This window comes from Larus michahellis, chromosome 2, assembly GCF_964199755.1.
Source record: "Larus michahellis chromosome 2, bLarMic1.1, whole genome shotgun sequence".
Lineage (NCBI taxonomy): Eukaryota > Metazoa > Chordata > Aves > Charadriiformes > Laridae > Larus > Larus michahellis.
The window spans coordinates 63,594,692-63,611,903 of record NC_133897.1 but is presented as its reverse complement, the minus strand read 5'-3'; the positions used below and the strand labels follow the sequence as shown (position 1 = coordinate 63,611,903).

The following is a 17,212-nucleotide window of genomic DNA, read 5'->3' as shown; positions in this document are numbered from 1 at the left end:
GCTGGCTTAACATCAGCACCTATATCCCAATAAATTTTGGGATTGGACCAGCTCCTGTAGCCTTCTGAACACCATACAGCTGTAGGGAAGTACAGGAGGAAGAATATATGCTGTTAAGGCACGTGGAATGTCTAAACAGTAGTAGAACAAGGAGTGAAGACAGTAGTTCAGTCACAAGCTTTATGACTACACCATCTGAACCAAACACCACTGACTTAAGTGATCTATCTCTGCTTGTAAACACTTTCTAATCTATACATGCACCCTTTTACCTGAAGGTGCACCCCCCCCCATTTCACAGCTACAGTGGCCAGCCAGATGTTCCCCAGCAGTTGTGAAAACTATGCAGTTATCTCTATGTCTACCCTGACAGAGTACACAATCAGCAAAATGAATTCATAGTGTCACTAACCTTTGTTGTCTGCAGCTATAAATCCAAGAATGTTTTCATGCCGTAGCATAACTGTTTGATAGATTTCTGCTTCGCGAAACCATGAGCGTTCCTCTCTTGAGGAGAAGATCTTCACAGCAACTTCTTCTCCTCTCCACTTCCCTCGCCAGACTTCTCCAAAGCGACCTTTACCAATGCTTTCTTGAAGTACTATAGTTCTTGCAATCGTTCTTTGCACAAGTAAAGGTAAACCTAAAAAGAAGATTTAACATTAACCTTAAACAACACTAACAAAATAAGCACTTATCATAACTACGAAATATAAGATCCATATTCCATGAAGACATTTCTCTTAGAATGCACATGAACTCTCTTAAGATATTAACAGCTTGTTGTGAACTGCTAACAAGCATGTAGGCAAGATGCTGCCTTCAACCTAAGAGGGCAGCAATACAACTATTCAAAGATATATTGCAAACTGCCTCTACAGCTGTTAAGGAGAAGGCACAAACTTTCTATCAGTTTAGAATTTCAACAGTTGTAGATACATAAAGTTTTACTTTAACAAAAAAAAAAGAAACAAGCCATGAAGCAATCAGCAGGACGAAGATAGAGTTGGGTTTTTTTTGTTTGGTTGGTTTTTTTGTTTGTTTTTTCCTAGAAAAGGATCTGCCTACGACTCTCCTGGCAAAGCAGTTCAAGAACACTTTTGCTACTGATTCACTTGATTTTATCACTAGACTTGGTCCATTTCTAAATTGAAGTTAAACCACGCTTATCAGCAACACTGACTGTCAGATGTTCACACTCATGCCCAAGTACACCAGTTGCCTGTTAGTACTCTCAAGCCACTCTAACACAGGAAGACATCCTGGTAATGCAAGCTTCCCATCTTACAGGCCATTCTTGTGCACCTCACTTACTTGAGAAAAATGCTCACATTCATGAAAGTTTTATAGCTTCGGAACATCTACATGCTTTCAACTCACAGCACCTCATAACATGCTTTAGTAAGTTTATACAACAAACAAGAAGCACCGGCACTGCCCAAACCAGGGCGGGTTTTTGTTTACTTTAAATCTTTCCTGTTGTAACTTCCGAGGCTTGTCACAGAATTCTGCAGTGATACTACACTGCAGGATGAATGAATCAGCCAGGTTATCTGCTCTCAATAAGCTATTTTGGTTTAGGATTAAATCAAACCCTTTACAAAGTCATCTATTACACCATAATCACTGTTCTAATACCTGACAGAAGAACATCTATATTTTCTTATGCTACAGAAAATAAATCCCAACTTATAGCTCAAATAACAAGTTCCTGTCCATCTCTGGACACTCTTTGCTAATAACAGCAGTAGAAGAACATCTGATCTGGTCTACAGCATTGCCACACTTGTGTCACAGCCTGAGGAGTGCAAATTAAAACGCTGCAGTGTTCACAGAGTGCCTCAAGGCTTCCAGACCTACAGGCATTTTCCGCATGCTCTGTGCTGACAACATACCTACGTGAAAAAAGGAAGGGGAAAAACCATGCATCATACCAGCAATTTAACCATTGTCAGGTGCTGCAAGAATGAGAAAGTTAATTTTTGCTGTAATATCTGTCCTCAGGTCAATTGTGCTGTGTACCCAAACTGTAAAGGCTCATCTCTGAAGCGTAACTAGCATTCTTTATGGACAGACTTTTGAAATGCAGAAAAGGCCAGACTAGAACAACCACAGGACCAAACTCAACCCTGAAAATGTAGAATTTGACTTTGTTGGCCAGACAAAGCTTCCTCCTTCGCACTTACGTACTACTGCAAAGTCTACTAACAAATGCTAAATAAAAGCTGTTTTTGTATACTTGAAGCAGGTGATATGCCTAATATTTTCTTTTTCATATAGCTGTTTCAGAAAACCATTTTTACATTTTCAGTTTCAGATGCACTGGTCTCAACTTGCTGTAACACTTATAGACATTGCTTCTTGTTTAAAAAAGATTACGTCCAAGGACATCAGCAAACCTCTAAACAGATACTAAGCCCTAAACTTTCCAGACATGAAGCATTACAATTTCACATTACAAACCCCCAATCGACACATTAACATGTCACAGTACAATAAAAACCCTGCTAACTGTGATCTATCCACCTTGCCTCTATACTTATTTTTACAACATTTACAAGATTCAACTTTCTTCTGTTTTTTGTGACTATGCTTTCTCTCACTACCGCTGCTGAACACAACCAGAAGACTAGAATCCATATTTATCTTACATCCATAAGAATTCCTTACAGACTTCCTGGTGCAACTGAGCAGTCTCCTCTTTTTGCTACAGAGAAAACACAGCCCTGTATCACCATGAACTTGAGCAACTGCTTTACTGTAAACCAGACTGCCTGAAAAGTAGCTCACTGGAGATAGCCTCTGACATACACATTGAGCACAACTGTACCTTAAAGCTCTTGGAGTACAGCTGCTTTTAACTGTGCACGAAGAAAGATGACAGTCAGTTTGCTAATAAGAAGGATGAAAAAATTCAAGCCCATGTTAAATTCAACAGCAGCTCATAACATTATCCCTGAAGCCTTCATCATCATCTTCATACATCATAACAAAGTATCCTCAAGTCTTCTGAGAGTAACGAGTTGTTTTTCTTTTCCACATCTTAACTGTACTCTGATTAGTCTGGATCAATGACTGCTGAATGCATAAGAAGTTCGTACATTATTTGGATAATTCAGGAATTCAGTTCTAAACCATGACAGCCAAGAAAAGCAGAACTTTGTTCTTGTTCATAAGTCTCTGTCCAGAAGACTTCCTCTGAAGAGTAATAAAATAAACTAACCCCATGAACTATGAAAAAATCTCATTCTCTTCAAGCTTCCATGAAATGCAGATATGTTTAAGGAATTTTTAGATTGCCTTCAACTGACTCATCTTTACATTGATTTTTGTGACCATTTGGATTTCTAAACACTTTAACTTCCTGCTTGAAGTTACCTACCAATAATAACTAAAGCTTCTCCTTGCTGTTTTAGGCAATTCTTCCCATTTCCTTGCAAGTAAGTTACTTTGTCATTTGTGAGTTGGAGAGTAACAGCTGGGCATCCCAATCTGTCTATACAACATGTAGTTGATATTTAGAGATTTGCCTCATGATCTGAAAATTTTTCTCAGCTCCAAGACTTTGAAATCCTTCTCTTAAAAGCTGCAGCTTCAGCAGAAGGATCTATTTCAGATGTTTCATCAATTCCTTTCATCAAGCCTCTAGTAATTTCAGGTCTTGTTCGTCATGGAACAATAGGGCAATACTAACAGAAGTCAAAACTGAATAATTAATAACAGCTTACTGTTCATCATTGCAGAAAATGAATCCTACTTCCCTTTTGATCTGAGCAGGAAGCTCATTTTTAGAGTTTTGATCACTTCTGGTTTATATGCTTCTCTTCAGAGAATACCATAATACAAAATCCTTTTTATTTGACTACTAGCTCTTTTAGTCCCCTAGTATGAATTTAAGAGCAGAACATTTACTTTAAGTCACCAGACCAAACACTTCCTTAGCTGTGCCTCTTGGGTCTGTATTATTTTTTCTGTTCTGCACATTTCCATTATGTTTCTTGCAGCCCCTCACCCGAACAGCATCCCTTTCACACAGTTCAGTTTCTGACAGGGTTAAGCAGTATTGTAACTAGCTAGCAGCTCTGACTCTTCTCCCTTCAGTGACCCTGTTGCCCACCCCCAGTTTATTCCATACGTGTACAGTCTTCTCAATTTTAAATATGCTGTACCAAAGTCTGGATTAAAAATACACATTTCAATGAGATTCAATTGCTGCAGGCATACTTCAGGACACAAGAAAATTATCAGCCCAAGTGCTAGGGCGCTGTGAATTTATATAGTCATTGCTTGACTAATTTTGAGACAAAGTGATACAAGTCATTGCAAATACATACACTGCCAACACTACAGAAAATAAGTACTTAAAGCACCTCCTATACCATTATCATAATAAAAGGAAAACATACAACACTAAAGGCTAATACTTGTCTTACAAACAGCTGAACAACATAGAACTCACTGCAGCTGAAGCTAAAAGATCACTCCTAAGGAAGCATTCAGCCTTCTTGTTTTACAGGGAACATGACTTTGCCTTTCAAGCATAAAAACAAGTTAGTGAAGAGCTTTCCTTAGGGGTAAGTCATACTTGTTGGTTTCCTTCCTCTGATGCAGCCATCAGTAGCCAACGCTCAAATACTATTGTAAGTCAGGCATTCTGGGAGTCTAGACCAGCTTGAGTGTCCTGAATCTCTGAAAACTAAGTAATTCCCTGGCATGCTGCTTTTACTTAAAGTGCAATTTGCAAATAGGCAAGGGAAGAGTCAGTAGTTTCTAATCATTTGACCTGCAGGAAGAATCCTAAATTTCTTCTAACTTGGATTCCCTGCTTTTCAAGAGCTTATTTTGAAGTAGTACTTCCAGAGTTTTCAAACATGAAGAGAGGCTCAGAAGCACCCCAGGAAAAAAGGCCAGAAGGAAAATGAAGTATTCCTTAGCAAATGGAAACACCAACAGAAAATTAAGTCTGAATTAACATTATCACAGGCCTGACTTCTGATCTGAAGAAGCGTGAGAAAGTGACCACGCAGAAAGTGGCAGAAGTGCTGTAATTATCCACAGAAGTTAGAAGGGAACTATCAACCAGACAGTACTCCAAAACAAGTATGACTAAATGTGGTTTCAAGGGAAAACTTTAAAGGCTTTCTTTCCTGGGTTTACTGAAGTGATAGCAGCTAGTACACTGCAGATGACTACTTATACATATGGAACATACATCTGCTCTTTTACGATTTAGTTAAAGAAAATAATATTAGAATTTATTTCCAGCCTTTTTTAGGAAAAGTCCGTACCTGCAAACATTAAGTAAAGAGTTTTATGCTCCCAATAGTGTAACAATTATATATCATAGCTTCCTGGATTCCAAGAAATGTGAATCTCTAACTCCTTCATATTCTCTTCCTAAGTATCCTACTTCTGTACACTTCTAGAAAGAACATAACTGGAGGACTAAGTCCAGCATTTTCATTTATCAAGTTCTACCCCAATATATTGGAAGTTCTATTAATCACTTTCATTGTTTGATTTAGTTATCGCTGTTAGTAAATGAGAAAATTGAGATAAACACAAACAACTAAAGCTCCAGTTTTAACCAGAAAGCAACTTACCCTATCATGATCAAGTCTTATTTGGACACACAAAAGCTTTCTCAATTGAAACATAGCTGCCTACACGCTCAGTGCAACCTCAGCTTCTTCAATGAAGATATGACTAAAGGTAACTTATTTTGACCTATATTCTAAACATGTTCAGCTAGTTTTGATAGAGCAATCGACCCTAAATAGTTTTACCAGTTACTATCCTTGGGAAAGAAATACAACCTAGGTGCTTGGGTTTTGTTGTTGTAATTTCTTCCAATTTTGGGGAATTAAAGAATTCATCAGTTGAGGATTAAACACCAGTATTTCTTTGCAGAAAATACCCTGAAAGGGCATGGATGTTTCAGCATGTACATTTGCAAGTAGGATTAAATCATTTAAACTTTTAATACAGTAGAAGGCCGGTACAAGGTTGCAGTATGCAATCCGATGTCTCATTCTTTAACATGGACCAGAGATTAATAAATTTATACAATGGTTTATCTGATACATCATCCCCTATCAACACTTACTAAACCATATTTCTGTGACGCAGACCATCACAGTCCTATAAGCAAGTATGCCAGAATTACCATAGCAAAGACTACATGCAGTGAACAGACTACTGCCTCATCTTCCCAAAGCAACACCTGCTAAAGTCAGAATTAAAATAAAACCTCATGAAATCAAAGGATGTAAATTATTAAGATGTGATCTGCATACTACATCCATTCTATACACATAGAAATTACTATTTACAACTGAAAAATACCTTCTGTAAGGAAAGAACTGGCTAAAACGTTAACTCAGAATTCAGAATATTCTTCATATACTAATAACTCCAGAGCGAAATTAATTTTCACTTCAAAGCCAAAGAACAAAAAACTTCACGCATTATCTCAAAACCATAGAAGACAGTAATTTAGATATGCTGTGCAGAACAAAAAGGTAAATGACTGAGCCTTACTAGAGAAAACTAAACATTTACAATAGCTGACTGATATTCCCTGCTTAACATACTGTACTCTCAGAATTACGAGTAACACTAGCAGCAACTCAATGATTCTTTCATTTCACTTATTTCCATATATTTAATCTTTACTGGTATTGAATGGATCTACATGTAAGTAGCTTTTTGAGTCATTTCTCCAGTTAATCATAAGTTTAAGTAGATTTGACAACATTAAAAAAAAATTGATGCGTTACAAGGCTCTTAAACACAGAGTAATTACTACTGTAAGTGTGACATTACCTGACCCAGAGCCTGAAGTTGTCATATCATAAATTAAATCCTTTAAAGTAGTTCCTTCTGATATAAAGGGACGATCCAGCGAGGGATCTTCTTCACTTGGCACACGATGATGAATGACAGTACGATTATGACAAAGATATAGAATCAACATCAGTGAAATGCAGACAAAGCAGACAGGTCCAGCAATGACGGCAGCCAGTTCCACAGGTCCTAGATTAGAAGCTGGTTTTCCTGGAGTAGGGCCTGACAGAAAAAATAAAAGAAAACAGCAAAACTATTTCTTGCTTTTTGTGCAACTAAATTTATTGTATTTCACAGTGACCTTCACATTATTTCAATGTATTTGTTAAAACTTCTGCACAGTAACTTTTTCAAGAATCAAAGTAAGTATTACTAAGGACAAAGGCAGCTATGTTCTCATTCAGTTTCCACTTAACTTGCATATAAGTCTTCAAAACTGGCCCTAACATCCCTACCCAGAAGATAAAGTCTCATGTTACAGATCTCATGAAATTTTATTTGCAGAATCCAAGGTGTACTTTAGGCCTTCAAATTCACCTACAACCTCAAAACTGAAACTTCCACTCTTACAGAATTTCCTGTTTAAAAAAAGAATCAAAAATGTCAAAACCTCTTACCTGGCGTTGGAACTGGGAGTTCGATTTTATTGCAGTGGTCTCTGTCACAGCAATGAGGCACAGTAATGACGCCATCTCTGGAAGAGGAGGCACAAACAAACGGCCTGTCTCGGGGAATCAGATCAATTTCTGCTATACACATACTATTGTGTATGACTTTGTCTGCAGTTCGTGTTACTGAGGTAAAACATAGTCCATCTGTCACACATGTAAAGTTGTCTTTTGTACACAGGTGGCAGTAACACTGTAATGCTGTATTGAGAAAAAACATTAATGTTAGCATTGGTACACATTCTGAGTTGAGACAACTTGAATGACTGAAGAAATAAAAGTTCAAAACACTACTAGGCCTGTATCTTCTACATAAACACAGAACTGTAACACTAAAGAAGAACACCAGAAGGCTTCTTAGTAGGACAAAAAAAAATAAGGAGATGAGCAGACAAAAGTCAGTTGAATTTAAAGCTGAAGTCATCTCTCCTTATAATTATGTATTAAAAGAGAAAGGATGCAACCCTAGACGTTCCTCCAGGTAAAGAAGTTCCATTACAGTTCCTCATACTAAAGATCTATTTTTATTAACACTGTATCCTCCACAGTATGCAATCCTGCTATTTTAAAACCCAATACAAATAATGCTTTCCCCCCCCACAATAACCATGGGTATAGCTTTAGTAAGTAACAAATAGGATGCTGCTGGCTACCCAAGATTAATACTTTATACGTTCCTTGCTATCTTCAATTTTGCATTGAGGAAAGGGCATATAAAGGCTTAATCCTCATTAAAATACAAATCCCAAATGACCTGAGAACATACCCTTTCACACAAGCAGAATATAGTTTAGACTTGTTATTTATGAAGCCACAGGAAAACATTGCCTTACATTGCTCAAGTTCCTGGTTCACTAAAGCTATCGATTGCACTAGTAAAGTAGGGCGCATGGAGGGGAAAGTGGGAATGATTGACTAATCATGTCTAAGAGAGTCAGGTTTCATTCTCTAAATTACAAAAGTTCTTGGAGAAGGAAGACTACTACTTCAAATTTCTTTCTCCATTCCTTCCTGCATTTACAGGACCAAAGCCAGACAGAAAACAGTGCAGTAGCAACAATAAAAATATCAATAAACTCTGACTCCACTTGTTCATCTGTGGAGAGCAAAAGCTAGCACAGAACTTGTGTACATGCTTGCAGAAAGATAAAAATACAGAAATTTAGACAAATTTAAAAATCTTAAACATTCATGCCCAAAACACAAAAATGCCCTGAGCCATAAACAAGCCTCTTTCAACAGTGTATACAAAATCTCATACCAAAGGTGTGAGGATTAATAGGTGGCAAAGCTAAAGTTGCCCCAAAATCTGAAATTTGGTGTTTCACTTAAATTCAAGAGTTTACGATAACTACCTGAATTGCCTTGGATTTTACACCCCTCTCTATCCTTGGATAGCATGGATTTAAATAAATGGCGATCTGATCTCAAATATACATTCCATCTCTAAGTCTTGATTCTGAGTTGTATGCCTTTCTCTGAAAACACCTCCTGCCCCCAAGGTTTTGAATCAAAACAAATTATTGACACTCATCCTCTACTATTATAGCAAACATCTAATAAAGTTCTTAGATGCAATTTCCCACCCCCCCCCCCCCCCAGTCAGAGAAGAAAGGAAAGTCTTATTATTCAGAGTTTAACTATGAGAACGTTTAACAGTTATTTTCCTGTTCGTGTGCCTTTGGTAATTTACACTTGAACAAATTATTTTTTAACCAACTAAAAGTTTCCTAAAATATTCACACATTGATATTTCTTTTAACTTTCTTAACAAGAAGGTCTTTATATCTCTTGCTTCATCCATGACTTTTTTTTTCTATTTAAATAATATTCTTGGCTCATCATAATTGTGCACGCATCTGAATGCCTACAGTAAGAGACAGGTATTCTGTAAGGCAGATTTGCATTGAGTCACTGTACAGAGGCCAAGCCACTTGAAGTGAAAAATGAGGTTTGGGCTGACCTTCTTGCACTTATTCATCCTCCTGATCTTGTGAAGTTGTAGAGGCACACTGATACCATTACGATTAGTTAAAGAATTTGATGTCTTATGTTCCTCATTCATTTTGTTCCCACCTCTCTCTCCTTTGCCACAGAATTCCCAAGGAGTGCGATTTGATACACTTTATACTTTTGTTCCAGTTTGATGTCACTATCTTCTAGTTTCCCGTCAAGACACAGTACACTGTCACATACAATTGAATGGCTTTGTCGGCACAAATAGAACACTGCTTCCTGCTGAAGATACTCTCCCCCTCCCTTAAAAGCAGAAAACAATGCCTAATCAGCTCAAGAGGCAAAGCTTCTAGGAATACAGGGGTTTGCTGCTCTCTAGCGGACGTACTCTTAAAAAAACCACAAACACCCACATTAAAAATGCTTCAGCTCCCTTCCTGCTCTGGCCACTCTAGAATTCTTCAGGCCTTCCAACTCAAGTGGGTAACAGCAGAATTTCCATATTTTACTATCAGGAAAACTAATTCAGTATCTTCATCAACAATCCATACTAGGAGGAGAGGAAACGGAATTGGAATATCCTTGCCCATGTCTCACTCTCGTTATCCATGCGTAAAAGAACAAAGACTATGACTATATGAACACATTGTAGAGAATATTTAACATCAGTGGGATGAGATGTCAATGACCACCAGTAATTAAATCACTCCTATAAGGAAGTGTTTCCACATGTAACTGATCTTAAAGAAAAAAATATCATACTGTTGTTCTCTTGAAGATATAAATTTTCGCTCTGTCTCCAAGTAGTCCATTTTCTTCTCAGAGAAGCATTACAGTAATTTTAAAAACTCCGATGGAAACCAGTCAGGTCTCCAAGTTCACTTAAATAAATACATACATTTCTAGAATGGGTTGATAACAGTATGCGATGAGAGAATAACTCTGATGTAACCAAATCTTCCAGAACCAGTAATATCTTCCAGGTATAATGCATTTCAATACATTTGGAAACCACCTTTTAAAAAGGTCTTTTCTGTTTAAGTCATACAAATCTTGTGACAGTTGCATAGACAACTAGTGACAAAGACAAGAACAGAAATCACGTCAACATAGCAATTTAGTGCCTTCTGCATTGCATTTCCTCACTGTGCCATGACCTTCTAACATACCATTCCTGCTTTATGTGACTGCCTACCATAACAGAAAACAGAGAGGCAGTGCAGTTATAAAAGTGTGTGTGTATGCATTATGACACAGATGCCACAGAAGTTATCAACAGCATACTTCTTATACCTCAATCTGATTTAATTCTTGTGTTGAACACAATTACTTGGGTAATCTCTCAGGCTCAGACCCTCAGTTTGACAGTTTTTTATTCCCTTTGAAAAGTCTCTCTTGCATGGGTGTTGCAGTCTGGAAAGCCCACAGTGAAGGTAAGGCAGGCTGGCAACATAAATGAGACACTGAAACTACACAGCTTGACAAGCCTTAAAATAAGCTGAATCACAAAAGCTCAGATATTAATACTACATGCAAAATGTGAACAGAGAATTAAGTACACCTTATCCACTTTGGAAGCCTATACCATTAGGTACCTATCGAAACAGTCTTTTTTGTATCTGTTGTCTTCCTGAAGTAAGAAAATTGCGCAAAGCCTTCATTTTTAGAATTGCATAAAACCCTATGAATCACTCCATAGTATTCGCTAGCATCCTGCAGAACTACTTCAGACAGTTTATCATAGAACACCACCTTCAGCCAAAGAATTTTTGGTTAGAAATCAATTGTTGAAATACTGTCTTATGTATTACAGCAGTTAAAACTGCACTGTGAAGTGCTCTAAAAAAAACCCAAACCCACATCTCATTATGAGTAACAATTTGATATTAGTAATACTTTTATTTATTTTATCACACACCTTAGTTTTACAAATTTAAAAGAAACAAATAGTCTCAGGCCCCCAACAGTAGCACTATGCTGAAGAAGAAACTCCAGATCCTTCTCTTGTGATATTATAAACTCTTCTCCCATGGAAAATACAAATGACACTTTGAAACAAGAATTTCACCAGAAAGTGTAACTTCACCAGAAGAACAATCAGGACTCTTGGTTCCACAAGATAAAGAGTTTTAAGGGATAAAGGAGCGAAGCTATGATGTGCTAGAGCGTTCAAGGCCAGGGTGGATGAGGCTTTGAGCAGCCTGGTCTAGTGGGAGGTGTCCCTGCTCACGGCAGGGGGGTTGGAACTAGACGATCTTTAAGGTCCCTTCCAACCTAAACCATTCTATGATTCTAGGAGACCATAATAGATTTTGGAGAGATAAGCAAGAGAGCTGTCGTGTTTACTGGTAGTTTTTTCCCCTATCCAATAAAATTTGCTGGAAGCAAAAAAGCATAATACAGAAGGGTGCTGTCAGCTTCCTATTCTGTTATTCAGACTATCCCCTCACAACACATCTGACTCATCTCTGATCTCTTCTAGCTCAAGACACAAAAATGTTTAGGTCTTACATTATTTGGGACGTGGGTACATCTTTTTAACCATAATACTTCATGACCCTCACTAACTCATTATTCTCAAAGGCACTAGTTAACTGTTCTAAAGTAACAGCACTGGATATCAAGTTTTCAGGACAACTTTCATATACATATCATATGTCTTTGTTAAGCAAAACTTTCACTGAAGACAGCAGCTTTGTCAACCAACAGGATGCACTCAAGAAAACAGACAGACTATTAAGGCACTATCCTCAACTTGCAAGTAATGATAAAGCCTTGTGAAAAATCCCAGCTTCAAAAACCTGGTATTACATTCTCTGTAGCGCAGGTGCCAAATGGCACTATCAGTTTTTTTGCATGTCATTCATAAAGCTACTCACAATATGTTCATGCCTCTTACAGCAAGATAACATTAACAATTTGTTTCTGGTATCTTTCATAAAACAGCATACTTTAGTAAAACAAAAGAAAGTTAGAAAGTTACAATTAAAAGCCTAGGTTATAATTTTACTAACCTTATGAAAACAGAAAGAATAAAGATCTCCTTCATCGGTACTTTTAAATACATTTCAGCATACAAATCAGATTTCCATCTTTATTTGCGATTAGGAGCAATTGAGTGGATCCAAGAGTTTCCAAGAGATGACTCCCCAGAATTTTGGAGAGACCAAACACTATGACTCACACATTTAAAAAAGAAAAAAAAAAAAAAAGGAAAAGGAGCTAAACTTCAGAGTCTGTCTTACAAATGAGGGCTGTTCTACTGTTCAGCTAGCTGCTGTGATTCATTACATGCCTGGTCTCCACATAAAACATATCACAAGACGATTCGTTCATGCAGTAACACTAGTACACTGCAGAGCAGGTAGCACCAGAAGCAATCAGAAAATGCCTAACTTTTGTCCACCCATGATAAGAATACTAAGTAACAGTAGCCAAATCTTACCTTGCATTTCTTTGTCAATTTAGACCACGATGTTCAGACAAATTAACCGCTTCACCAGTACCAGGACTTGCCTGAGTTATGGATCAAGAACACTGGATCCCCGCCTATTCCCTTGGACAAAAGGTAGCACACCATCACTTCCATCCCTAAGCTTTTGTATGGAAGACCACTGCCTGTTTTCACATAAAGCTTTCAGACCTTAATTTCACAACTGAGATTAAGTGAAAACTGTTGACTGATCTGAGGGATTAAAGGAGAAAAGTTCAAAGCTCAAATCAAGGTAGAATTTCCTTCAATATCTAAATTGGATGTGTTACATAAGAAAACTTTAAATTACTGAAGCCTGCCACACATTTTCAAGAACATAAGAACCACTATGGGTAACTTAAGCTTACTTCACTGTTTCCACATCAAAGATTCTCCTTCTTCTTCAGTAAGAATATAGGCAATTAACACAACATTTTGGTATAGCAAGTTATGCTTTCTTTAAGTAGTATTTTCTTTACAGCACAAGTACCATCTTAGATTGAATTATGAAATGCATTGTAAAATATCCAGACTGAGGGATGTCTTTAAGCTGTAACTGAAGAAGAAAGTTGTGGCGCTTCTCCACTTCCTCTTTAAAACCCAAAGCAATCTACAATCCGCCTCCAGAAAAATTTAGATAGTTGATCGAATAGAAAATGCAGATTTTGTGTATCAGTCATCATCATTTAACTTGGTACAGATGTAACTGAAACCTAAACCAACTGGAGTAGGGCATCTATAACACTTGTAGGCCCCATTAGGACATATAGCCTGCTAACCAAAGAACAAAATACGCTTTTTCTTTTCTTTAATGGAAAAATACCTATTTCTTGCATTTCTGAATGCTATTAAGAACTCCCGTTTCATGCATTAGCTCTGCAACAGCACAGCTGTGATACCGCATCTCTTTTACAAGAGGCCATAGGTACAGAAGGCTGGAGGAACAAAAGAAACCATTTTACTGTACAACATTCTCCAAAGGTTTTTATTTCCCCACGGTTTGGTTCTCACACAGCATACAGGTTAGCTGTCTGACTGTAACTGGAAGATGACCTACCGAAATCACCACGATACTAGCTCTCAGAGCAGACGCCGCCAGCACACCCACGATGTGGCATGTAACGGAGCTGAAGCATCTGACGTGGGAGTTGAGGGATTCTTTTACCTTCACTACATGGAACATGCAACACGTTATCTATGCCAGCCGACGCCGCTTGCCTCTCCTCCCCCGTGGCACCCTTTGTACGCTCCCTCCAGCGCGCCGCGGGGAGCCCCCAAGGCACGGCGGCTTTACCCGGTCCGCTGCCGGAGCTGAGGCACCCGGGGCGCGGGCAGGCACCCTCCCCGGCAGGGCAGTCTGCCCGCGGGGAGGGAGGGCGGGCGCTCCGCTACCGAGAACCAAGTTGCCTTCGCGGGCCACGGCCGCCCGTACCCGCGTGGGCAAGGAAGGGCCGGGGCCGGCCACGGCCCACGGAGGCAGGGGCCAGCGGGCTCACGGGGCGGGAAAGTTACCCCGAGCAGACGGCACCCGAGGGGGCAAGGCGGGGGCGGGTGTCAAAGGGACAGGCTGTGGGCACCCTCTCTACCCCTCACCACCCCCCGTCCTCGCCCGGCGGCGCCGCATCTGCCCCGCGCCGCGGCCCCTCCCGCCGCGCTCGGCCAACAAAGGGACGAGCAGTCCCCGGACTCCGCCAGGCTCAGACACCGGGGGGGTGCGGGGGGGAAGGCGACTCCGCCCCAGCCGGCCCTCCGCCATGTTGTTGAAAGGAACCGACGGAGACCCGCAGCCCCCCGTCGCTCTCCTCCCCCCGCCCCAGGCACCACCTCGCCCGCTCCCTCCTTCCCACCAGACCCGCGTGCACTCACCGTCCGCCCCGGGGAAGAGCAACGCGGCCACCACCAGACACGGCAGGGCCCAGGGCCACCGAGCGGCCGCTACCGCCATAGTCCGGTCCCGGAACCGTGGAGCCAGGGCGCGCGCGCGCAGCCGCGCGCCAGGATTCCGCCTCACGACCCCCCCTCCTCTTCTTCCCTTCCCTCCTCGCCCCTCCCGCCCGAGAAAGACACAGGGAGGCGCTCGCGCCGCCCGCGCCTCCCCGGCTCGCTCCTGCCGCTCATGTAACTGCCGCAGCGGCGCCGCCGGATTGGCTGCTCTGCCCCGCTACGCCACTGCCCCGCCCCGCCCCCGCCCCGCCCCCGCCCCGCCCACGCCCCGCCCCCGGCAGCTGCGGGGAGACCCAACAACAACAGGCGTCTGGAGGGCGCGACCGGTGCGGCCGAGAGGCGGGGCCGGGCCGGGCCGGGCAGTGATTGGCCGTCGCCTGGCGGCGCCTCGTTGCGTTGCCGGTAAAGAGGAGGACGGCGGTGGGGCGCGAGCCTCGGTGGCCCCGGCGGTGTGGCTAGGTGAGGTGGGTGGCGGGAGGTACCGTCCTTGCGCCCGCAGCTTCAGGTGCTGCCGTTTCTCCCCGAAGCAGGGGCGAGCCAGACGGCCGACGTGTCCGGGCGGTGGGGGAGCAGCCAGGCTGAGGCGCTGTGGAGGGGTGGACCCAACCGGCCAGTCTTGGCCAGCACTCCTCGCCTTCTAGGCTCGCTGGCCGCCATGTGCGGGGCCGCGGTGTCAGCGAGGCCCTTGGAGGGAGAGGCGGGAGGGACTAGGCAGCCCTCAGGTTGTCTCGGGAGAGGAGGAGAAGCACCAGCAGCCGAGGAGTTACCCCTCCGCGGAGACTACGCGGGTGGGGGACGGGCCGGGAGAGGAGCCCTGGCCGCGGCGCTTCTGTCGGGTAGGGTGTAGGCGTGACACACGAACCGATAGCTCCTTCGCCGCTGGCGGGCCAGCTGTCCCGGCTGTAACACAGCTCGGCCTTCGTGCTGCGAGCCCTGCAGCGCGAGTGGGGACTGGGGGACTTGTCTTCCCGCAGCACGAAGGGAAGAGCCTACAGGTTTTAGTACGGGGCGGTAAACGAGCAGTGCTCGTCCCCGTGTGCAGCTCCCATCGTACTTCACAGTCTGCGCATTTGCTGTGCGTCACTGGAGGAGTTAATAGGGAACCAGAAGCGAACTTGCACAGTCCACATAGCTGTCTGAGGTTCTCCTTGATCTTACGTGGCAGCTAGGACCCACCTTGTGAAGAAAATACCATGACTGAGATTGTTACTTCTATCCATAGCTTTATTAGCTTTTGCCTGGGTGGCAGGGAAGGAGGAAAGGCTCTCTTCTTTCCTCTTGGCATCAGGTAAATGCTCTTGCAGCAGTTACCTGCTTGCTCTGGGAATCTGCCCTCCCACCTGGAGTTCTGGCCACATTACCTGGCTGAGACATCTGGGTCCTGAATCAGTTCAGGGTCCCTCAAGTTCAGGATATGCTTATATACTACTTTATACTACAAAACTTGCTTGTTTTTCTTGCTTTGTAACCTTCCAATCACAGGACAAGTCACGTAGGTCACAGGTGCTTTTCCACTTGTTAGGTGCAGTCACTCTTGTGAGCTTCAGGTACTGTGTCTGCCAGCTGGTGACTTCCCAGTTCATAGCGTTCAGGGCAGCCACCTCCATGCTCCTCAGTGCCACATTCACTTGCATGTCACACTGATCTCCTGTCTCATTTTTACTTGCAGCTGTTAAGCCAACACAGCCTTTATAAAAAGTCCTGTTTCTCCTACAGTACAGTTTACCTGGATAAGAATCTTGATAATATTCAAAATGAGGTAAACTTTTATTAATTCATTCTCTTTCCCTCTGAGCAATGATCAGCATTGTATTTAAATAGACCCTATTTATATTTTCTCTTACAAAATAATATTTTTAATGACAGATGTCCTTTGTGACAGATGTTGGACCAAATGTCTGGATTTGATATAGATTCATGCCATAATGAAGTTGACAACACCAGGCAAACATGTTCTTAGGTATCCATATGTGGAAATACTTAAAGGGCTAATCCTCAAGTAATATACTAGCATAAAAAGAAATACTGAAGCGCTGTTAAAATTGCTCAAATCCCAAGGCATCTTTTAAATTCAGGTAGGGCACTCAAACTATAAGTTAAGAAAATTATGTGCTTGGGAAAAAAATAATCCACTATTCATTTCCTCATCACAGATCTTCTGGATTTAAGTTTGGGCCACAGACAACATCTCTGAGGGAAGGCAGGGAACAGGAAGCAGAGCATGGTGAAAGAGTTCTTTCAGGGTTCCCAATTCAGTCCTACAGGGAGCATTCTGAATTAACATCCTGAGCAACGTTTGGCTGTCAGCCACAGAAAAAATAAATTA

General features: G+C 41.7%; 1 protein-coding gene across 5 annotated transcripts in view; it reads right to left on the bottom strand.

Annotated features, from left to right (window-relative positions):
• TGFBR1 (transforming growth factor beta receptor 1) overlaps window positions 1-15,080 on the bottom strand; it is a 34,186-nt gene extending 19,106 nt beyond the window's left edge. The window contains exons 1-6 of one of the 5 annotated variants that reach the window (XM_074575717.1): window positions 14,809-14,934; window positions 14,000-14,112; window positions 12,485-13,026; window positions 7,464-7,715; window positions 6,826-7,068; window positions 413-643 (exon numbers count right to left, since the gene is read on the bottom strand). In XM_074575717.1, coding sequence (XP_074431818.1) covers window positions 413-643; window positions 6,826-7,068; window positions 7,464-7,605 — 616 coding nt within the window. In that variant the 5' untranslated portion in view covers window positions 7,606-7,715; window positions 12,485-13,026; window positions 14,000-14,112; window positions 14,809-14,934. Of the gene's footprint in view, window positions 1-412; window positions 644-6,825; window positions 7,069-7,463; window positions 7,716-12,484; window positions 13,924-13,999; window positions 14,113-14,808 lie in introns of those variants that run through there. The other 4 variants (XM_074575716.1, XM_074575719.1, XM_074575714.1 and 1 more) reach the window with 4 other exon arrangements.
• Window positions 15,081-17,212: the final 2,132 nt, after the last annotated feature.